At 41.5% G+C, this 15,466-nt stretch overlaps 1 protein-coding gene across 8 annotated transcripts in view; it reads right to left on the reverse strand.

The window, feature by feature from the left end:
- TRIM55 (tripartite motif containing 55) overlaps nt 1–15,466 on the reverse strand; it is a 40,756-nt gene that overhangs the window by 18,444 nt on the left and 6,846 nt on the right. For all 8 annotated transcript variants that reach the window (XM_077932962.1, XM_028736823.2, XM_028736822.2 and 5 more), the window contains 6 exons: nt 14,438–14,603; nt 12,491–12,586; nt 4,458–4,691; nt 3,047–3,069; nt 2,806–2,930; nt 1,099–1,319 (listed from right to left, as the gene is read on the reverse strand). In XM_077932962.1, the coding sequence (XP_077789088.1) occupies nt 1,099–1,319; nt 2,806–2,930; nt 3,047–3,069; nt 4,458–4,691; nt 12,491–12,586; nt 14,438–14,603 (865 nt within the window). The remainder of the gene's footprint in view (nt 1–1,098; nt 1,320–2,805; nt 2,931–3,046; nt 3,070–4,457; nt 4,692–12,490; nt 12,587–14,437; nt 14,604–15,466) is intronic.

Here is a 15,466-nt window from a genome sequence, read left to right on the forward strand (position 1 = left end):
CACAGAACCATTTCTGTGGAGAAATAACTATGTGGAATGCCCAGAAGAAGGAGATCGTATAGGTATGTACGTGGGATATCTAGGGATGTCTTTCAATGACTTGCAGTCTTAAGGTTCCATGGCTATACATTAGATTTGTGTTAGGATTGCTATATTCTCATAAGAAGACATTAATGCATATTGCAAAACATATTCAGATATTCAGATAGGTGCAATTTTCATTCATTTAAATTGCATATTTGCTGCCAATACTAGTCTCAAGAGTTTGTTCTGCTGCACCAGCCTTCTCCAACCTGGTGCCCTTTAAATATTTTGGACTTCAACTCCCAGCATCCTTGACCATCGGCCATGCAGGCTGGGGCTGATGGAAATTGTAATCCAGAACATCTGGATGAACATCTGGAGGGCACCATGTTGGGGATGGAAGTGCTACACATATAGTTTAAAGAGCACTAATCTCCAACACTTCTAAATCTGACTAAATTGCATTTGCTTATTTGTAGGGGCACATGGGGAGGGGATCAGAACCCTTTTCCACCTGCCACATCCCCACCCCCAACAGTTCCTCCTTCTAGCTATGCTTGCTTTCAGTATCAGAACTGGCAGTGGGAAAGTGGGCCATATTATTATTATTATTATTATTATTATTATTATTATTATTATTAGCTTTACTATTGCTTTTCATTTATTTATGACAATTGACATTCAGTCTGCAACTAAGAAACTACAGGTTGCACTCAATGGCAGCTCTGTGCTAGGAGAAAGCATTTCCACTTACACAAGGTGAAGCATCCAATCTTTGCTGATTCCCTCCCCACAACCTACTGCTCACCTCTGTGCCATATCACATTCTGTTCCTGGGGTCCCTCGGGACTCAGGAACAGATTTTCATGGGGCACGGGAGGCTGCAATGAATGGGGCAGATTGGCAAAAACTGAGTTCTAGAGGAAGTTCTTTCTACTAGTGAAAACCACAAAGCCACCATTGGAAACATCCCGGCGACTTCTTCACACTTTGATCAGTAGCAGGCTGGGACTAGAATAGGAAGAAAACATCTAACACACAGTAGATAGGACAATAACTCCTCCAAATAGTTACCTGATTAACAGGAGAGGCAGCAGTAACTGATGGTGGAGGTGGTAATGATGGTGCTGCATTAGTCTGAGAGACAGCGAGTGTATCCTTTGGCATCTCAGTGGCCTGCTGAGGTTGCTGAGATACCTGCTCAGACGCTTCTTCCTCACCAGAGGATTCTGTCTGGACTTCATCCAATTCTTCCGCTTCAGCCACATCCTCCTCCTCATTGTCCTCCTCCTCCTCTAATGTAACACAAAGGGGATGTAACGGTGGGTGGTAGTCTGGACTTGTTACATGATTTATTTTCTGTATCATGGCATCAGTGCAAATGGCATAAGGTCTGATATAAAAGATACCCTTCATGAACTATCTGTGACGCTGGTACAACTCCTGTTTGATACGGGACCTGGGAAGAACAGCTAACATCCTAACAGCAGCAGCTCTCAAGCAAACTATGATTATGAAGCCTGGTTGAAAGCTTGATTTCAAATTGTGGTTTGTTTGGAGAAAAACAATCCATGAACAATGGTTTGGCCACCACAGTAAAACAAGGTTCCCAGTCTGTTGCTTGCAGTAGGGGAGGAGTGCAGTCAAAGCAGTGTTGTACTATCACATTGCTCATTCATTGTATATTTTTTGGCTTAACTCATCATCCAAACACAGACATAGCATTCAACTTCATATTTATGGTAATCATCCCAGTAAAAGCACAAAAGGTGCTGAATGTTTATTTCAAGATCACAGCTTATAAAGAACTACCTAAGGAAATGTATGATGCTAGAAATATTTCAAGATGGCAACAAAGAAGCTATTAATTCTAGGGATGTAAGAAGGCAGTGTAATCCATCTTGGCCTGTGTTCTTTGCATGCAAGGCTGCTTCCATTCTGCGGCACCAAAAACTACATTATTCTTCTCAATGTCCACCTTGGCAAAGTTACATAACATACGCAATATATGTAATTAATTGCATAAATTGCTTTAACATTCTATTATTCCACCCCATTCATTTTGATGCAAAGGAAACACAATACAAATGGGGAGGGGGACAAGACATAATCAGTTATGTATCATTGGCAGACTGAAAGCAACAACAACAGCAAATATTGATTGAAGTGACAATAGGGTCTTCCAGCTTTTGGTATACAAACGCATACCATAAGTACTGGTATATTTCCTTGGCAACAGTCATGGAAACACACATTAATTTTTCTTGCATTTACACAATTACCCTGGTGAGTTAATATTACTGGCAGAATAACACTGTGGACAATTAAGTCCTTCTGGCATGTGCACGTACATACAAGTAAGCCCCCATTCTCTTGTCACGTTATATGAGCACCGTTATTCAAGGAAATGTTCTCCCGTGCATCACTATTTGGTAAGCTGTGGTTCTGCCTAGTCATATAAACAGGCCAGACAGAGGTTAATAACATTAGTGGCAGAGAGGATGTTTGACTCTCAAAAAAAATAAAAAATGGTTATGTACATCACGAAGGACCAAAGCCCCAGATTCTATTAAAGAAAAATTATATTTTCAGTGTGCTGTGTTAGTTTCCATGAGAGTTTACTTTTGATTATGAGGCATGGGAAACGGCCTTGTTACATTTGTGAAATGTCAAACAGGCCTCACTGCCATATTCCTGACAGGATGTCTTCACAAAAATTGTGCACCTTCATGGTTAAAAACAAAGCAAATGGGTTCAAAGAAAAGGAAAGAAAGCACATACCTCTGTAAAAGTCAATTTCTCTTATTATCTTTTCTTCTCTGTTGAGATTGACAGTGAATTGGCTCATAATTTCATAGCCATTCTCTATTTTTTCCATCTGAAATGCTCTAGAAGCTTCAGTAATTCTAAAACAGAAATATTGTGTCATTTGCATTAGAGATTGCAAAGGAACATTTTTAAAATTGGTGTCTTGTGATATTTGTGAAAAATACACAGGTTTGTTCAAAAGGGGAGAACTTACTTTTGTAGCAATGCTTTGGCATTCTGTGAAAAACAAGATAAAACCAATGGAATGAGTTACTTCTTAAATTCTTCTTACTTTAAGGTAAATTTATTATTATATCTTTATTTATTAATTGCCTTAGGCCAAAACGGCCTCAAGGTGAATATAACAAGGAAAAATAAAGCAATTTGAAATGCAATCTGAATTTCATAGGAAACAGTGAGGATCAATAGCTTAAAACTGCCATGCACTAAATTCGCAATTTTTTTAAAAAGCTGCCACTAAACCACCCCCTCCCATCTTCAACATGACCACCAGACAGCAACAGAGCTGTACCATACACATTACAAGTTCATTTTTATGGGGAGTTCTAGAATGTATGCTTAACAAATGCAGGAGTCGGACTTTTCACCATGATTAGGAATTTCACATGGGCCTTGACAAAAGAGGAGCTTCCCACCCCCCATGTTTTGACCCATAAGGTACATCTTTACAACTACTTGCGCACAGGCAGATATCTATGCATGCACTTACACAGGCAGACACATGGAGGCAATGGGCTGCTGTATCTGTCTGCTACATGCCATACTGAACATTTTCCTCAATACAGAAAGCATCGTCATTCTGTTCCTCAGGCTAAGCAGCAGCAGACTACTAATGTTCTCAATTTCCCTGCAGCTGTGAATATTGCCACTGCTTCACTGTCAAGTAATGAGTGAGATAATCATCAGTTATAAGCTGATAAGGGGGATATTATAAAGGAACAGGACAGGTACACTTTTCACACTGGGGAACTCCAAGATAATTATACCACATAAACTGACTCAATTTACCCGGGGCTCTGAGCTTTAAGCGGAACTTAACATAACGGTTAACCCAGCCCTGACTTCATCTATGAGATCTATGAATAGAATAGTGTAGGTGGAAGTTCCCAGCTCAAAACCGCAAACATATGAAACAGTGCACTTGCATCTCTTTGCAGAGCTGTCATCTTCTGAAATAAGGCAGTCATTATTATCTTCTGATGTAGGAGCCGTGATTTTTCTCTTTTAAAAAAAGGGGGGAGTGTCCGTTGGACCTCACCCTGTGCTTTAGGCCAGAACTTCCATTAATAATATGTGGGGCTATCAAAATATTTTTAAAAGTGCAAATTACATAGACTCACTGTGATGTCACAGTGCCCAAAACATGTTGCTGCTTTCTGGAGACTTTATCAAGATTATTCCCTATACCCTGCCTTACATTACATTTCACAATAGCTTCTGTTTTCCTGGATGCATTGTGTGCCAGAGATACTAAAACAACTGTTTCTTGTCAAAGGTAAGATGAGGGCCATACGTGTATGAACAGTCACTAGAATTGCACAGATAACAACATAGGAAAGGTTAGCAAGACCCTATGTCCTCCTGGTTTTTTCGAAGCTCCATACCTGTAAGAAAACGGCCATTTCTGGCTCTTCCATAAACTGGATGCCTGATTCCACTAGTTTTGACACTGTCTCCAAATGGTCGGCATACTTTTTTATCAGAGACCGGACATGTTCCAGTTTCTCTTCTTGGCTCCTCGTGATTATTTGTGTCATCTCGCTTTTTCTTTCTTCCAGTATTGAGTACAGATAATCAAATTTTTCACATAGTTGCTCCTTCTGCCTTTTGCAGCAATCCTGTGAATAATTGGCTTCACGTTAAAAAGTGTTATGTCACCTGCATTTTATTGCATTACTATTCTGGAAATCGCTTTTATCAAATAAATATTTCTGAACAAAGTATTTTTGTGAAAATAAATAATCCTGAACAATGGCTACTAAGAGCCAAGGGGCTTCTCTGATTCTCTGAATGAAATCTGTTTGAACAAAAATGTACCACATTAGATAACTGAAGAGAGAATCTCTAGTTTTTAGTATTCCAAAATAATGAGGGAGGCATGGAATTTCTTCATAATGTGCATTAATCCTAAACGTCTTGAAAAATACATCAAAACTATGAATGTTGCAGATTATGTTGAATATGGCAAATATTTTTAAAAGACAAGACTAGGAAATAAAAAGATTCTACATAATTATGTAGCACATTCTAAAAATATGAAACTAATCATCTTCTAAAGTAGTTTCTTCCAGTAGGTAGACTTTTATACACATTACTACTCTCAAACACATCAAAATTATTTAAAATAGTCTGAAACATGTTTTTCCTTAACATAACTTGAATACTCAAAAACTTTGGGCAGATTACAAAAGCTAAATATAGCTCAGCAGGATCTGCCTTTGCATTTGAAACAAAAAGTAAATAATCAGATATTCTATTTTAGAAGCCTAGCCTTATTCAAAGCTTTCAGTGAACTAATTTAAGCAGAGGTCAGAAAAGAGTTTATCGTAATAAAGAATCAGGAACCCCATTTCCAGGTTGCTTAAATCATTCTGATTCCAGCTGTGCAATGTATTGGAATCCACATTTTAAACCAGAACAGGAAGGTGAGTGTTTGTGTCTCTTAGCTCTAGGTGATTTTCTTAGCTTGACAAATTTCAAGGTCAAACTGATGCCCATCAGAGAGGAAGATGATGTGAAATGAGGAAGAACCATTGGGTTATGGAATCACTCCTCACAGAAAACATCTTAACAGCTTATTTTATTATTATTTATGGATGCAAAGCCTTCATAAACATTATGAAGGTGAAAGGCTGTACGAGTATCGCAATCTCTCCAGTTTGGAAAATAGTTGAAAAAAGAGAGCATTGCATGTGAGTGAGTCATTGCTGGAAAGATACAGCATTGGTCTTGGAGATTGCTTCTGTTTCTTAAATGTATCGTTCTCTACAAACCTTTGAGGTCTTGGTTTTTGTTTAAGTTTGCTAAAACTTCAGTGTTAAGGAGCCTCTGCTTTGGTGTGATTCTAATTTCTACAGTTAACTTACTTGAAAGGCTTGTTTCAGTCTGCAAATCCCTGATAGCAACCAATTTCATCCTTGCAGTGCAAAGCCTTCCTGACAACAAAGTTTTAACTCAACTGCTTATATTTTTCTTTCCTTCCTTCCTTGGCTTGGGGTTTTTAGAGACTTTGAACCACCTTTGGTATATTATTTCTTCTCCTTTGCTTTGGTTACATAAAGAACTACAATGGATTTTCCTGCTAATTAGAGTCACAGTATCTTGAATTTAAACATTATTGCCCTGTGTATTTTTTATTTACAACCTTTCACTTGGTGATGGAGGTTCAATCATTTTAGCTGTTTTCGTCTTTTGGTGTATATGCGTGAGAGATTGGGGTTCTTTTGACAAGACATAGTGAAGGCAGAGCTAGATGTGACATGGAAGATAATGTGATCAAGATCTCCTGCATAAAAGAAATAGTAATACAGTGGTACCTCTGGTTATGAACTTAATTTGTTCTGGAGGTCCATTCTTAACCTGAAACCATTCTTAACCTGAGGTACCATTTTAGCTAATGGGGCCTCCCACAGCTGCGGTACCTCCGCGGCATGATTTCCGTTCTCATCCTGAAGCAAAGTTCTTAACCTGAGGTACTACTTCCGGGTTAGCGGAGTCTGTAACCCGAAGTGTTTGTAACCCGAAGTGTTTGTAACCTGACGTACCACAGTAGTAGCTACAGAGCATTCTAAATTGGTTGAGGCCCACAGTGCAGGGAGGCTTAACCCTTCCCTTCCTCTGACTTTCCTTATTAAAATTCCCCAAAGAAACTGGTGGAAGAAATTTGGGGAGACGTCTAGTATTCAGTTTTATGTTGCGTTAAGGATGGACAAATCTGTCAGTGTTGGTCACCTCAGTTTCTCATTTTCCATGCTTAAATTCAGTTCTCCACATTTCCGGAGCACTTTGCGAATTTAAATTAAACTAATCCTCATGAAAATTCACGAACATTTCAGTGCGAATTGCTCTGAAGAAACACATTTTTGTATGTTGCTTTGATTAACGGGAGAGGGCGGCTCTACAGTAAATGTCCCAATTGACCCCATCCACTTCCATCTGTCCCTTCCCCAATTACTCCTCCTCTCCAACTTTATTCACCTGTCACCAGAACTCTAAAACTGTTTCACACACTTTCCTATTTCCCTCATTCCTCCACATGCCACCTTAACCCCACCCAATTCCACTAGCCCCTTCTCCGATTCTTACTTTATCCCCACTCCCTCAATCATCAGAGAACTAAAACTGTCACACAGATAACAACCCTTGTTTTGCCAACCAAGGCGAAACTCCCCAACCAATTAACTAATTTATTATTATTCCTGCCTATTCTTCTCCTCTCTCTCTCCCCCCCCCCCATTCCTGCCTTTAGAATCTTGGAAACCAGCAAATGATAACACTGCGATGACAAACTGGGGCAAATATAGCATAGAGAGAGAGATATCCATTTCTGTAAGCAATTTCCCGTGATATAATGCATTCTCTGTGTTACTTTCAGTAGTGTATGCATTTATGTTCACACTTTCCACTAGTATATGCATTATTGCATACACGACTTGGCTTGATGAGTGCACTGCAAAATTCAGAGAAATGCAAATTTTGAAGGATGGCTGTGTGGACTTGCTTCTTGTTTTGGAAATTACAAAACAGGGAGGTTCACCTTTAAATGTGAACTGAATTGGATTGTTCCTCCACTCCTGTATCACGTGCCTCTGCCTTTCCTGTCCTAGATGGTCGGGACTGGATAGCTTTCAGGAGGAATGCAGAATAAGATGAGTCCTCCTGAACACTACAGTCATACCTCGGGTTACAGATGCTTCAGGTTGCGTTTTTTCGGGTTAAGGACCACTGAAACCCGGAAGTACTGGAACGGGTTATGGGTTTCGGTGGTCACTCATGCGCAGAAGTGCTAAATTGCAACCCACACGTGCGCAGACGCGCAGCTGTGGGTTGCGAACGTGCATCCCGCACAGATCACGTTCGCAAACCGAGTGTCCACTGTATATGGAGATCATCAGATTTTCTTTAGTATAATCATACGTTTCCCATTGAGGGACAGATGGCAGCTTTGGGAAGGGTATTTTAAATGCAAAGTGAGTATGGGAGGAAAGGATTTACCTACTCTCCCAATGCTATGGTCCGAATCCCATTCAAGCTTCATGTGGTCTTCATTTTTTTTAATGAAGCAGATTATGTTCTGAGATGTTTTGTATCACACCTAGTTTGGACCTCAATCTAAGATGGGTTTCTCTGCAAGCTCCAGTTGCCCATCATGTGTTTTTATTTGTCGGTTTGTTAACATTAGTGATGCAAATATTTTGCAAGAACTTCATGAAAGGCGCTTGTGGTTTCAAGACAAATTCACAGCATTATTTGTGGCATAAGTCCTACTACTCCTGTCTAATGCCTCCTGTGGAAAGAGTTGCTGGGCTACAACCCAGAGAACTGTTCTCTATCTTTCACTTGCCTGAGACAGCTGCAGTTTCTCCTGCCCATTTCTCCTATGGTTTTATTTAATCATATTAGATATATAGAAATACTATGCTCAAAGGAAGAATCTTTCTGAATATCAGGTGCTGGGTACAAAAATACAAGAGGTTGGTTGCCTTCAGTCCCTGTCTGTGCACTTTTCCAGAGGCACGTCCAGGCACATTTTTAAAGAAATAATATTTATTATTCATTTGATTTGTTGTGAGCCATTCTGGGCACATAACAAATGACAGAAAAATAAATGAATGAGAATGATGATGATCTTGTGAGCCTACATGGAGGCAAGCTGAGGGCAGACTGGTGGGGCAGTGCCCCATAGGCCCTAATTGGCCAACCTCCACTGGGGTTGTCCATGAGAAAATGTAGTCCTACACACACACACACACACACACACACACACACACACACACACGTATAGCCAATACACAGTCTGTGTGGGACTTAAAAATCCCCCACTTATATCCAGTCCAGGAGAATGGCTCTTGACTGTCAGCTTCTTCTACGAGGAGGATGGGGACAAAATTAGTTGGCTCTACTTGTTATTGGCTCTGGCTCCCTGTCTTCCACCCCACCAGCCCCAATGGGCACCAGCTGATGCTGTTGGGGCCAGAGGCAAGACAAGTGGGTACCAAGTAACAAGTGTGAATCTTAGCTTTATATAGTAGGCTACATGGAAAAGCAGAGGTTTCTACACACACACACACACTTCTCTCCCTCCAGGCAAGCAAGCAAGAGGCATTATGACAATTCAAAAACACATTCCAGTCAGGCAAAGGCACTTGAGGATGGCATGGAGGGGTCTCCAGAGGGGGCATGGCCTGCAGAAGGTCCTGAAGACCAGATAATAGGCCTGGGGGGCACTTTTCGCACCTGGGCTACGGTTCCCCATCCCTGGTCTACATGCTTCACACTCTTAACTATCAGTATCCATTCCTTGCATTCCTGCTATCTTTAGCTTTCTATACTTGTCACAAGTCAACTCCTTATAGCTAAAGATAGCAGGACTTGCCGGTCCAGCCTACTTTCACAGGCAGAAGTACCATGGTCTTGAACAGAGCTTTCCAAAATTTTCATGTTGGTGACACAATTTTTAAACATGCATCATTTTTTGACCCAGTAATTCAGTTTTGCTAGCAAACTGGAGCTCAAATAACCCCTTATAAGAGATACAGACACATATTGCACGACACACCTGTACACTGCAGCCGACACACTAACGTGTCGCAACACACAGTTTGGAAAGCTCTGGTCTAGAACATGGTCAGCATTGCTTTCTGAGGTTTAGACGACACATGATGGACTGATGGGGGCAGGGAAAGGAGCAACTTCAGTCTTTTCCTCAATCTTCTCCCTACAAATTTGTCCCCCAAGTAACTTTTGGTGCTTTGCTCACATAAGACAATAATCATCTGGAGGACAGCTGATTTAGAGGTGGGATGCCAAAGGAGAAAAAAGAAGTTAAAATGCACCCTCCCTCTTTCCAATCTCCAGCTGGAGACTGCAGCCTGTACCATTTCTTTACTGGGTGGGGAAGAAAATGGGGAGGGGAGGGGAGGGCCTACATTTGATCTTTAGATTGTATCTTGAAAGAGAAATGCCTCTTGTGTCTGAAAAATGTCATGAGAGGAGTGGCAGGTTTCAGATGCCCTTTCTGACCTATCCGGAATAAGTATGCAGAGTCAGCGAACCACGTGGTGTTCCAATTATGCACTGACACTCTCTAATTGACCCTCATGGGAGTTAAGGATCCTGAAGTAAAATGGCGGCAAGCGGCAGGTCATTAACCAAGGTCATGTAGGTCTGGCAACAGCAGGCAAGTAACCCTTTGAGAAAGGCTTCATTCTGCAATGGGAAAGCATACACACATTTTCATTATGTCGTCCAATTTCAAATTGGAAATTGGACTTGAGAATTTGCTCTTGTTTGCCTGTTAGCTTATTTTTAGCAAGCACTCAGCCATCTCTAGTAAACCTCTGCAGGCTTAGCACCCCTGACAAATCCACTAGTGAACTGAGGCCTGTCTGCCCTCAATGACACAGGCTCCTCAGGTGGCAGGCAGGGGACAGCTGGGTGGGTGGCAGAACCAGGCCCCCGAGAAGTGTGCCACTCACCTCCTCCTGCACTTCTCACCTGTGGCCACTGCCTGGCCCTGGGAAGAATGGGGCTGCTGCTGCTGCCACCTGCTCCTCTTTGGCCTCCTTTCTTCTCCTCTGTCACCTTCCATGAGCCAGGGCTTCCCTCAGCTGCCTCTGGTCACCTTAGGTGGCGGCAGGGAGACCCATTTTCTGTTTTGCCTCAAGTGACAAAATGCATTAGGCTAGCCTTGAGTGCAATGATTATTGCTCATTCTAACCTGGAGTCAGCCCTCATTGGAGCCACCCTTATATTTCTCACAATGTCCCAGATGGACACTACATTAGCAGCATTGTAGGAAATACAGTTGGTGGCTCCAAACCACCTGGGACTGAGTGCAAGGTTGCTGTTGCTCACCTCATTCATCATAAGGCTAGGTAAGCCTTTGCGTGAAATCTACTTCCATGTAAATATTGTTACCACATGGGTGAGAATGGTGATGTAAGTCTTTCCTACCCGGTCAACACATTCTCTCCCAGTGGATGTCAACTGTTGACAGGGGGAGCTGACCCTTTAACTTTTTTACTTGTAGAAAGCTATCAGTTACTGTGAATTGGCTCTTTACCCTAGCCTTTCACACCTGAAATGTATATTCCCATGACCCACCCTATTCCTGTGGCTGTAATTTGCTTTAAGGAGCGCATGGGGTGTTAGGGAAGGGGTGGTAACTTTGGTGGTGGATACGTCATGTTTATTCTGGGTTGTTTGTCCCCCGTTGGTCCCCACCCTGCACTCAGCTCTCACCTGTGGCTCCTAAAAGCTGTCAGCAAGCAACAACGGCTACAGCATGGGAAATGGCCTCAGCTGGTTGGCTAAACCAGATGAGGGTAGCGAATGGGTCTCAAACCCTTGGTGAGTTAGGGACTTCCCCTCCATGTGAGGACAGGCTCCAATGGATTGACCCATAGTGGGTCCAACAGTTATGAAGGCGGTTTCTGCATGTGCTGTAGAGGGAACTGAGGGGTAAATGGGGCCCATCAACCTGGGAATGCAGCCCATCTAGGAGAATGAAAACTCTGAACCTAAACCTCCACTGCCTTGCGGGGTCTGTTTGGGAGAAGAAAAGACCAAGGAGTAAACCCTACACAAATCTGGAATGGAGTCCCTAAGACAGTTGGATGACACCAGCAATTCCTGCAGCCAAGCTGGTGCCAAACATATTGCTCTGCTTTCCTTTAACGAAGCTGAGGGAGGTGGGTCTTGTCGTCTGGGCAGCCTAGGACCTCCATACGCACTGCTCAGACTTGCACCCCAGGGAGGTCTCTTCAGTGCTGCTAACGCAATGGTTTGACTTCATCCCCAGAGGCGCACTCCATTGTCTCTTGAGACAGACAGGTTCCAACCATTTGTTTTAAACTGTTTTTAATACCAAATTTTAAATTGTTGCAACCTGCCCTGCAACCTTACAGTGGGCTAGAAATTTAATGTGGATTGAAACTTTCAGTGCATTAGCTGGCGACTGCACTCTTCATTCCCTTCATAGTGGGTGTGGCCCAGTGCACTTGCTTGAGTCATCTGGGTTTGTTTACTAAACATATCCATTGCCTACGCTGTAAGGTTGACAGGCTCTTCTGTCATGGGACACCTTTGTTATTCCTGGCTTCTGCTGGTAGCATAATCTGGACGAAGCATTCACCATGTTGGCCCCAAGAGAAGACATGATCCATTTAAAAATGGTTAAGACGGTGCTCTTTATGGTATAGATTGTGCTTTTGAGCTCTGTGCATCTTGAAAACTGTATGTTTCTCCAGTCACACCTCTTAGAGTAAATTAGATTAAAAATCTCAAATGAGACATTTAAAACTGCACCATCATCGAAGTTGTTTGCTCTTACCACAGACTATAACAATGTAAGTATGCAATAATTAGAATTCTAAAGCAGAATTTAGTTTGGTAGAATCTTAATTGTGTTTCTTACCTCAACTGTCCTGCAGGCTTCTTCCAACTGAGTTACAATTCCTTGCACCCTGTCATTACTTCCCACTAATACAGCAATGCCATCGCTTAGTTCAGACTATAATGTAAAATAAACATAACTTAAGGAGAGCATAAAACTCTGCAGCCTTATTGCTTGCATTTTTGGAACGACATCTGCCCCTCCCTCCCACACAAAGTTTTTGGAGAAATGTACATACTTTACTATAGGAACATACAATAAATTCTACTTTTGAAAACCCCAAAGAGATGAAAATACTCCAAAATATACTTTTGCAGTAGATGAAGTTAATCTGCACCACAACCTATTTCATTAAAGGATCTTGTTCCTATAGGAATAGGATTAAAATTTGATTGGCAGGATTTTATTTTATCCTACTGAAATTATTTCTAGACTGCTTCTTGAAAGGTTATTCCAGCCTATCTGAATTTTTGCTTTGAATACAAAGTATTTGAACCACCGCCTAAATTTTGCAATTTGGGAGGAGACGCATATTTAGGTTTTACATTATCTCTAGCAGATATATAATCATTGGTATGCATATTCATGGATTTCACAGATATCTTTGTTAAACATCATTTATTTCTAATTATCTCAGAAAGGAGGAAGCCATGGACAGCTTCCAGTGTATTCAACTGGATGTCCCCACCCCCAAATGCATCTACCCAGCCATAGTGTTCACAAATAAATATAATTATGGGTTCCATTCAAAGGCTGTACTTGTAAACTGGCTCTGTCTAGTGGCAGCCACACTAGGACTCTCAAGAAATTGAGCTGCATTTCTCCAGAGGATAGTCCAAATAAACAGCTGTTTAGTGAATGCCGAGTTAAAAATAAAGAGATATTGTACAGATGGCAGGAAAGGATTCTAGGAGCATAGCCCAGCCTTTCTGTTCCATACTCAAGAAATTACTTGCAAAACAAAACATTTCCTTATTAATTGAAAAGTATGCATGAATATATTGATTCATAAAAAGTAGTATGTCCTCTTTCTCGGCTCTAGGATATGTGTCTTTGGTCAAATACTGTGCACATTTGGTCACTATATTTTAAAGAAAATAACTGGGGCTGGTGTTAGCACACAGCTACGTCAGGCTGCTACTAAGACACCACTTTTTTGTTCCGGGGCATTTAAAATGGTCACTTTCCACAGTGGGAATCTGGAATCGATCAGTTAAATTTCCTCCAATGCACCAGAGCAATGCTACGTTCAGGGGCATTGTGGGAAATTAAAATGGCAGTTTCATTGGAACACTGCTACCTGCCATGACCATGAATAAAAGCCTATGTCACCAAGAAGACACCGAGGTAGAAGGGGGCTCACCAAAGTACATTTTGCTGGGGAACCCCCAAAGCCTAGAGCTAGGTCTGAAAATAAGGAGTTTTGTTTGGCAGAACAAATGAAAAAAAGAAAGAAGGCATGTTTATTTCATACACTGTGGCAGCTCTGGGGGGAACGCTGATAAATTCTTCCACATAACCACATGGCCATGGTGTATGAAAGCTGCCCAAGTCACCATTTGGACTTGTCAGCGCCTCACATTCCTGGCTGTGTTATCAATTTGCATTGGTAAGGAAGGTTTCCATGTCACAGGCTAATTAATATGTTGGTTGTAATGCATGTACCAGTATTAACAAAAGGCTGGGTAAATTTAGAAAAGTCAAAAAGACCCTATCAGGGCACAGGACTTCAACAAGATGACCTTGGTAGGGCCCTTCCATTTTGAGTTTCACATCACACATAATCAATAGTATACAGTTCTGACTGGGTTTTTCAGCTGGGACAATCATACTGCAATCCCGCAACATTGGTGGAGGACCTCACCAGGGAGAGAATTTTATTATGGTTATTTGTTTTCAAAAACTACTAGAATTCTACTGATAAAAATGCATTAAGAGGAAGCCTTTTTTTTAAAAAAAAAAAATTACCTTCTGTCTTTGGTAAACATTCGTGAGGGGAGCAACCTCACAATCTTTATGAGCACCAAAAACTTTGCACATTGAGCATGTTGGCACTTCACAATTCAGGCAATAAATATTAATTTTCTCATCTTCATGTTCTTCACACATTGGCTGTTCAGTTTTTCTTTCAGGCCTGTGAATGCATTTCACCAAGAAGAAGAAGAAAACCAAATCCCAATCAGCATCACTTTTTAAAAAATTAAATGATTAAATAAAATAGGCAAAATGCCTGATACTGTCTACTCTGACTTATGGTAGCTCTCCCTGATACCTGATCCTAGTCATGATGCCAAGTACTGAATCTGGGACTTTCTATATGCAACGGCCTCAGTCGTGTATACTTGAAGGAGCGTCTCCACCCCCATCGTTCAGCCCAGACGCTGAGATCCAGCGCTGAGGGCCTTCTGGCGGTTCCCTCATTGCGAGAAGTGAGGTTACGGGGAACCAGACAGAAGGCCTTCTCGGTAGTGGCCCCCACCCTGTGGAACGCCCTCCCTTCAGATGTGAAGGAAATAAGCAGCTATCCTATCTTTAAAAGACATCTGAAGGCAGCCCTGTTCAGGGAAGTTTTTAATATTTAATGCTGTACTGCTTTTAACACTTGATTGGGAACCGCCCAGAGTGGCTGGGGAAACTCAGCAAGATGGGCGGGGTAGAAATAATAAATGATGATGATGATGATGATGATTACACTTTACTACAAACTATGGTCTTTCCCCAACAGAAGAATACGATAAAAAAGAGTGACACGGGGAACAGAGAAGGGAAATCTGAAAACATGCTGGGTTCACACTTCCATTTACTGTGCACTTACTGTGTTTCCAGTGCTGGGTTTGTAACCCATGTTTACACAACATTATTCAAAATTCATATCCAAAATTCCTGAACCTTCTTGGAGTTATTCCTAATTCATATTAGGAATAATGCTGGTGGTCAACAAAAGAGGTTTAAAAACTCAAGGCAAATCTTTAAAAATGTAGTATTAACACTGACAAT

This window comes from Podarcis muralis, chromosome 8 (assembly GCF_964188315.1).
Source record: "Podarcis muralis chromosome 8, rPodMur119.hap1.1, whole genome shotgun sequence".
Lineage (NCBI taxonomy): Eukaryota > Metazoa > Chordata > Lepidosauria > Squamata > Lacertidae > Podarcis > Podarcis muralis.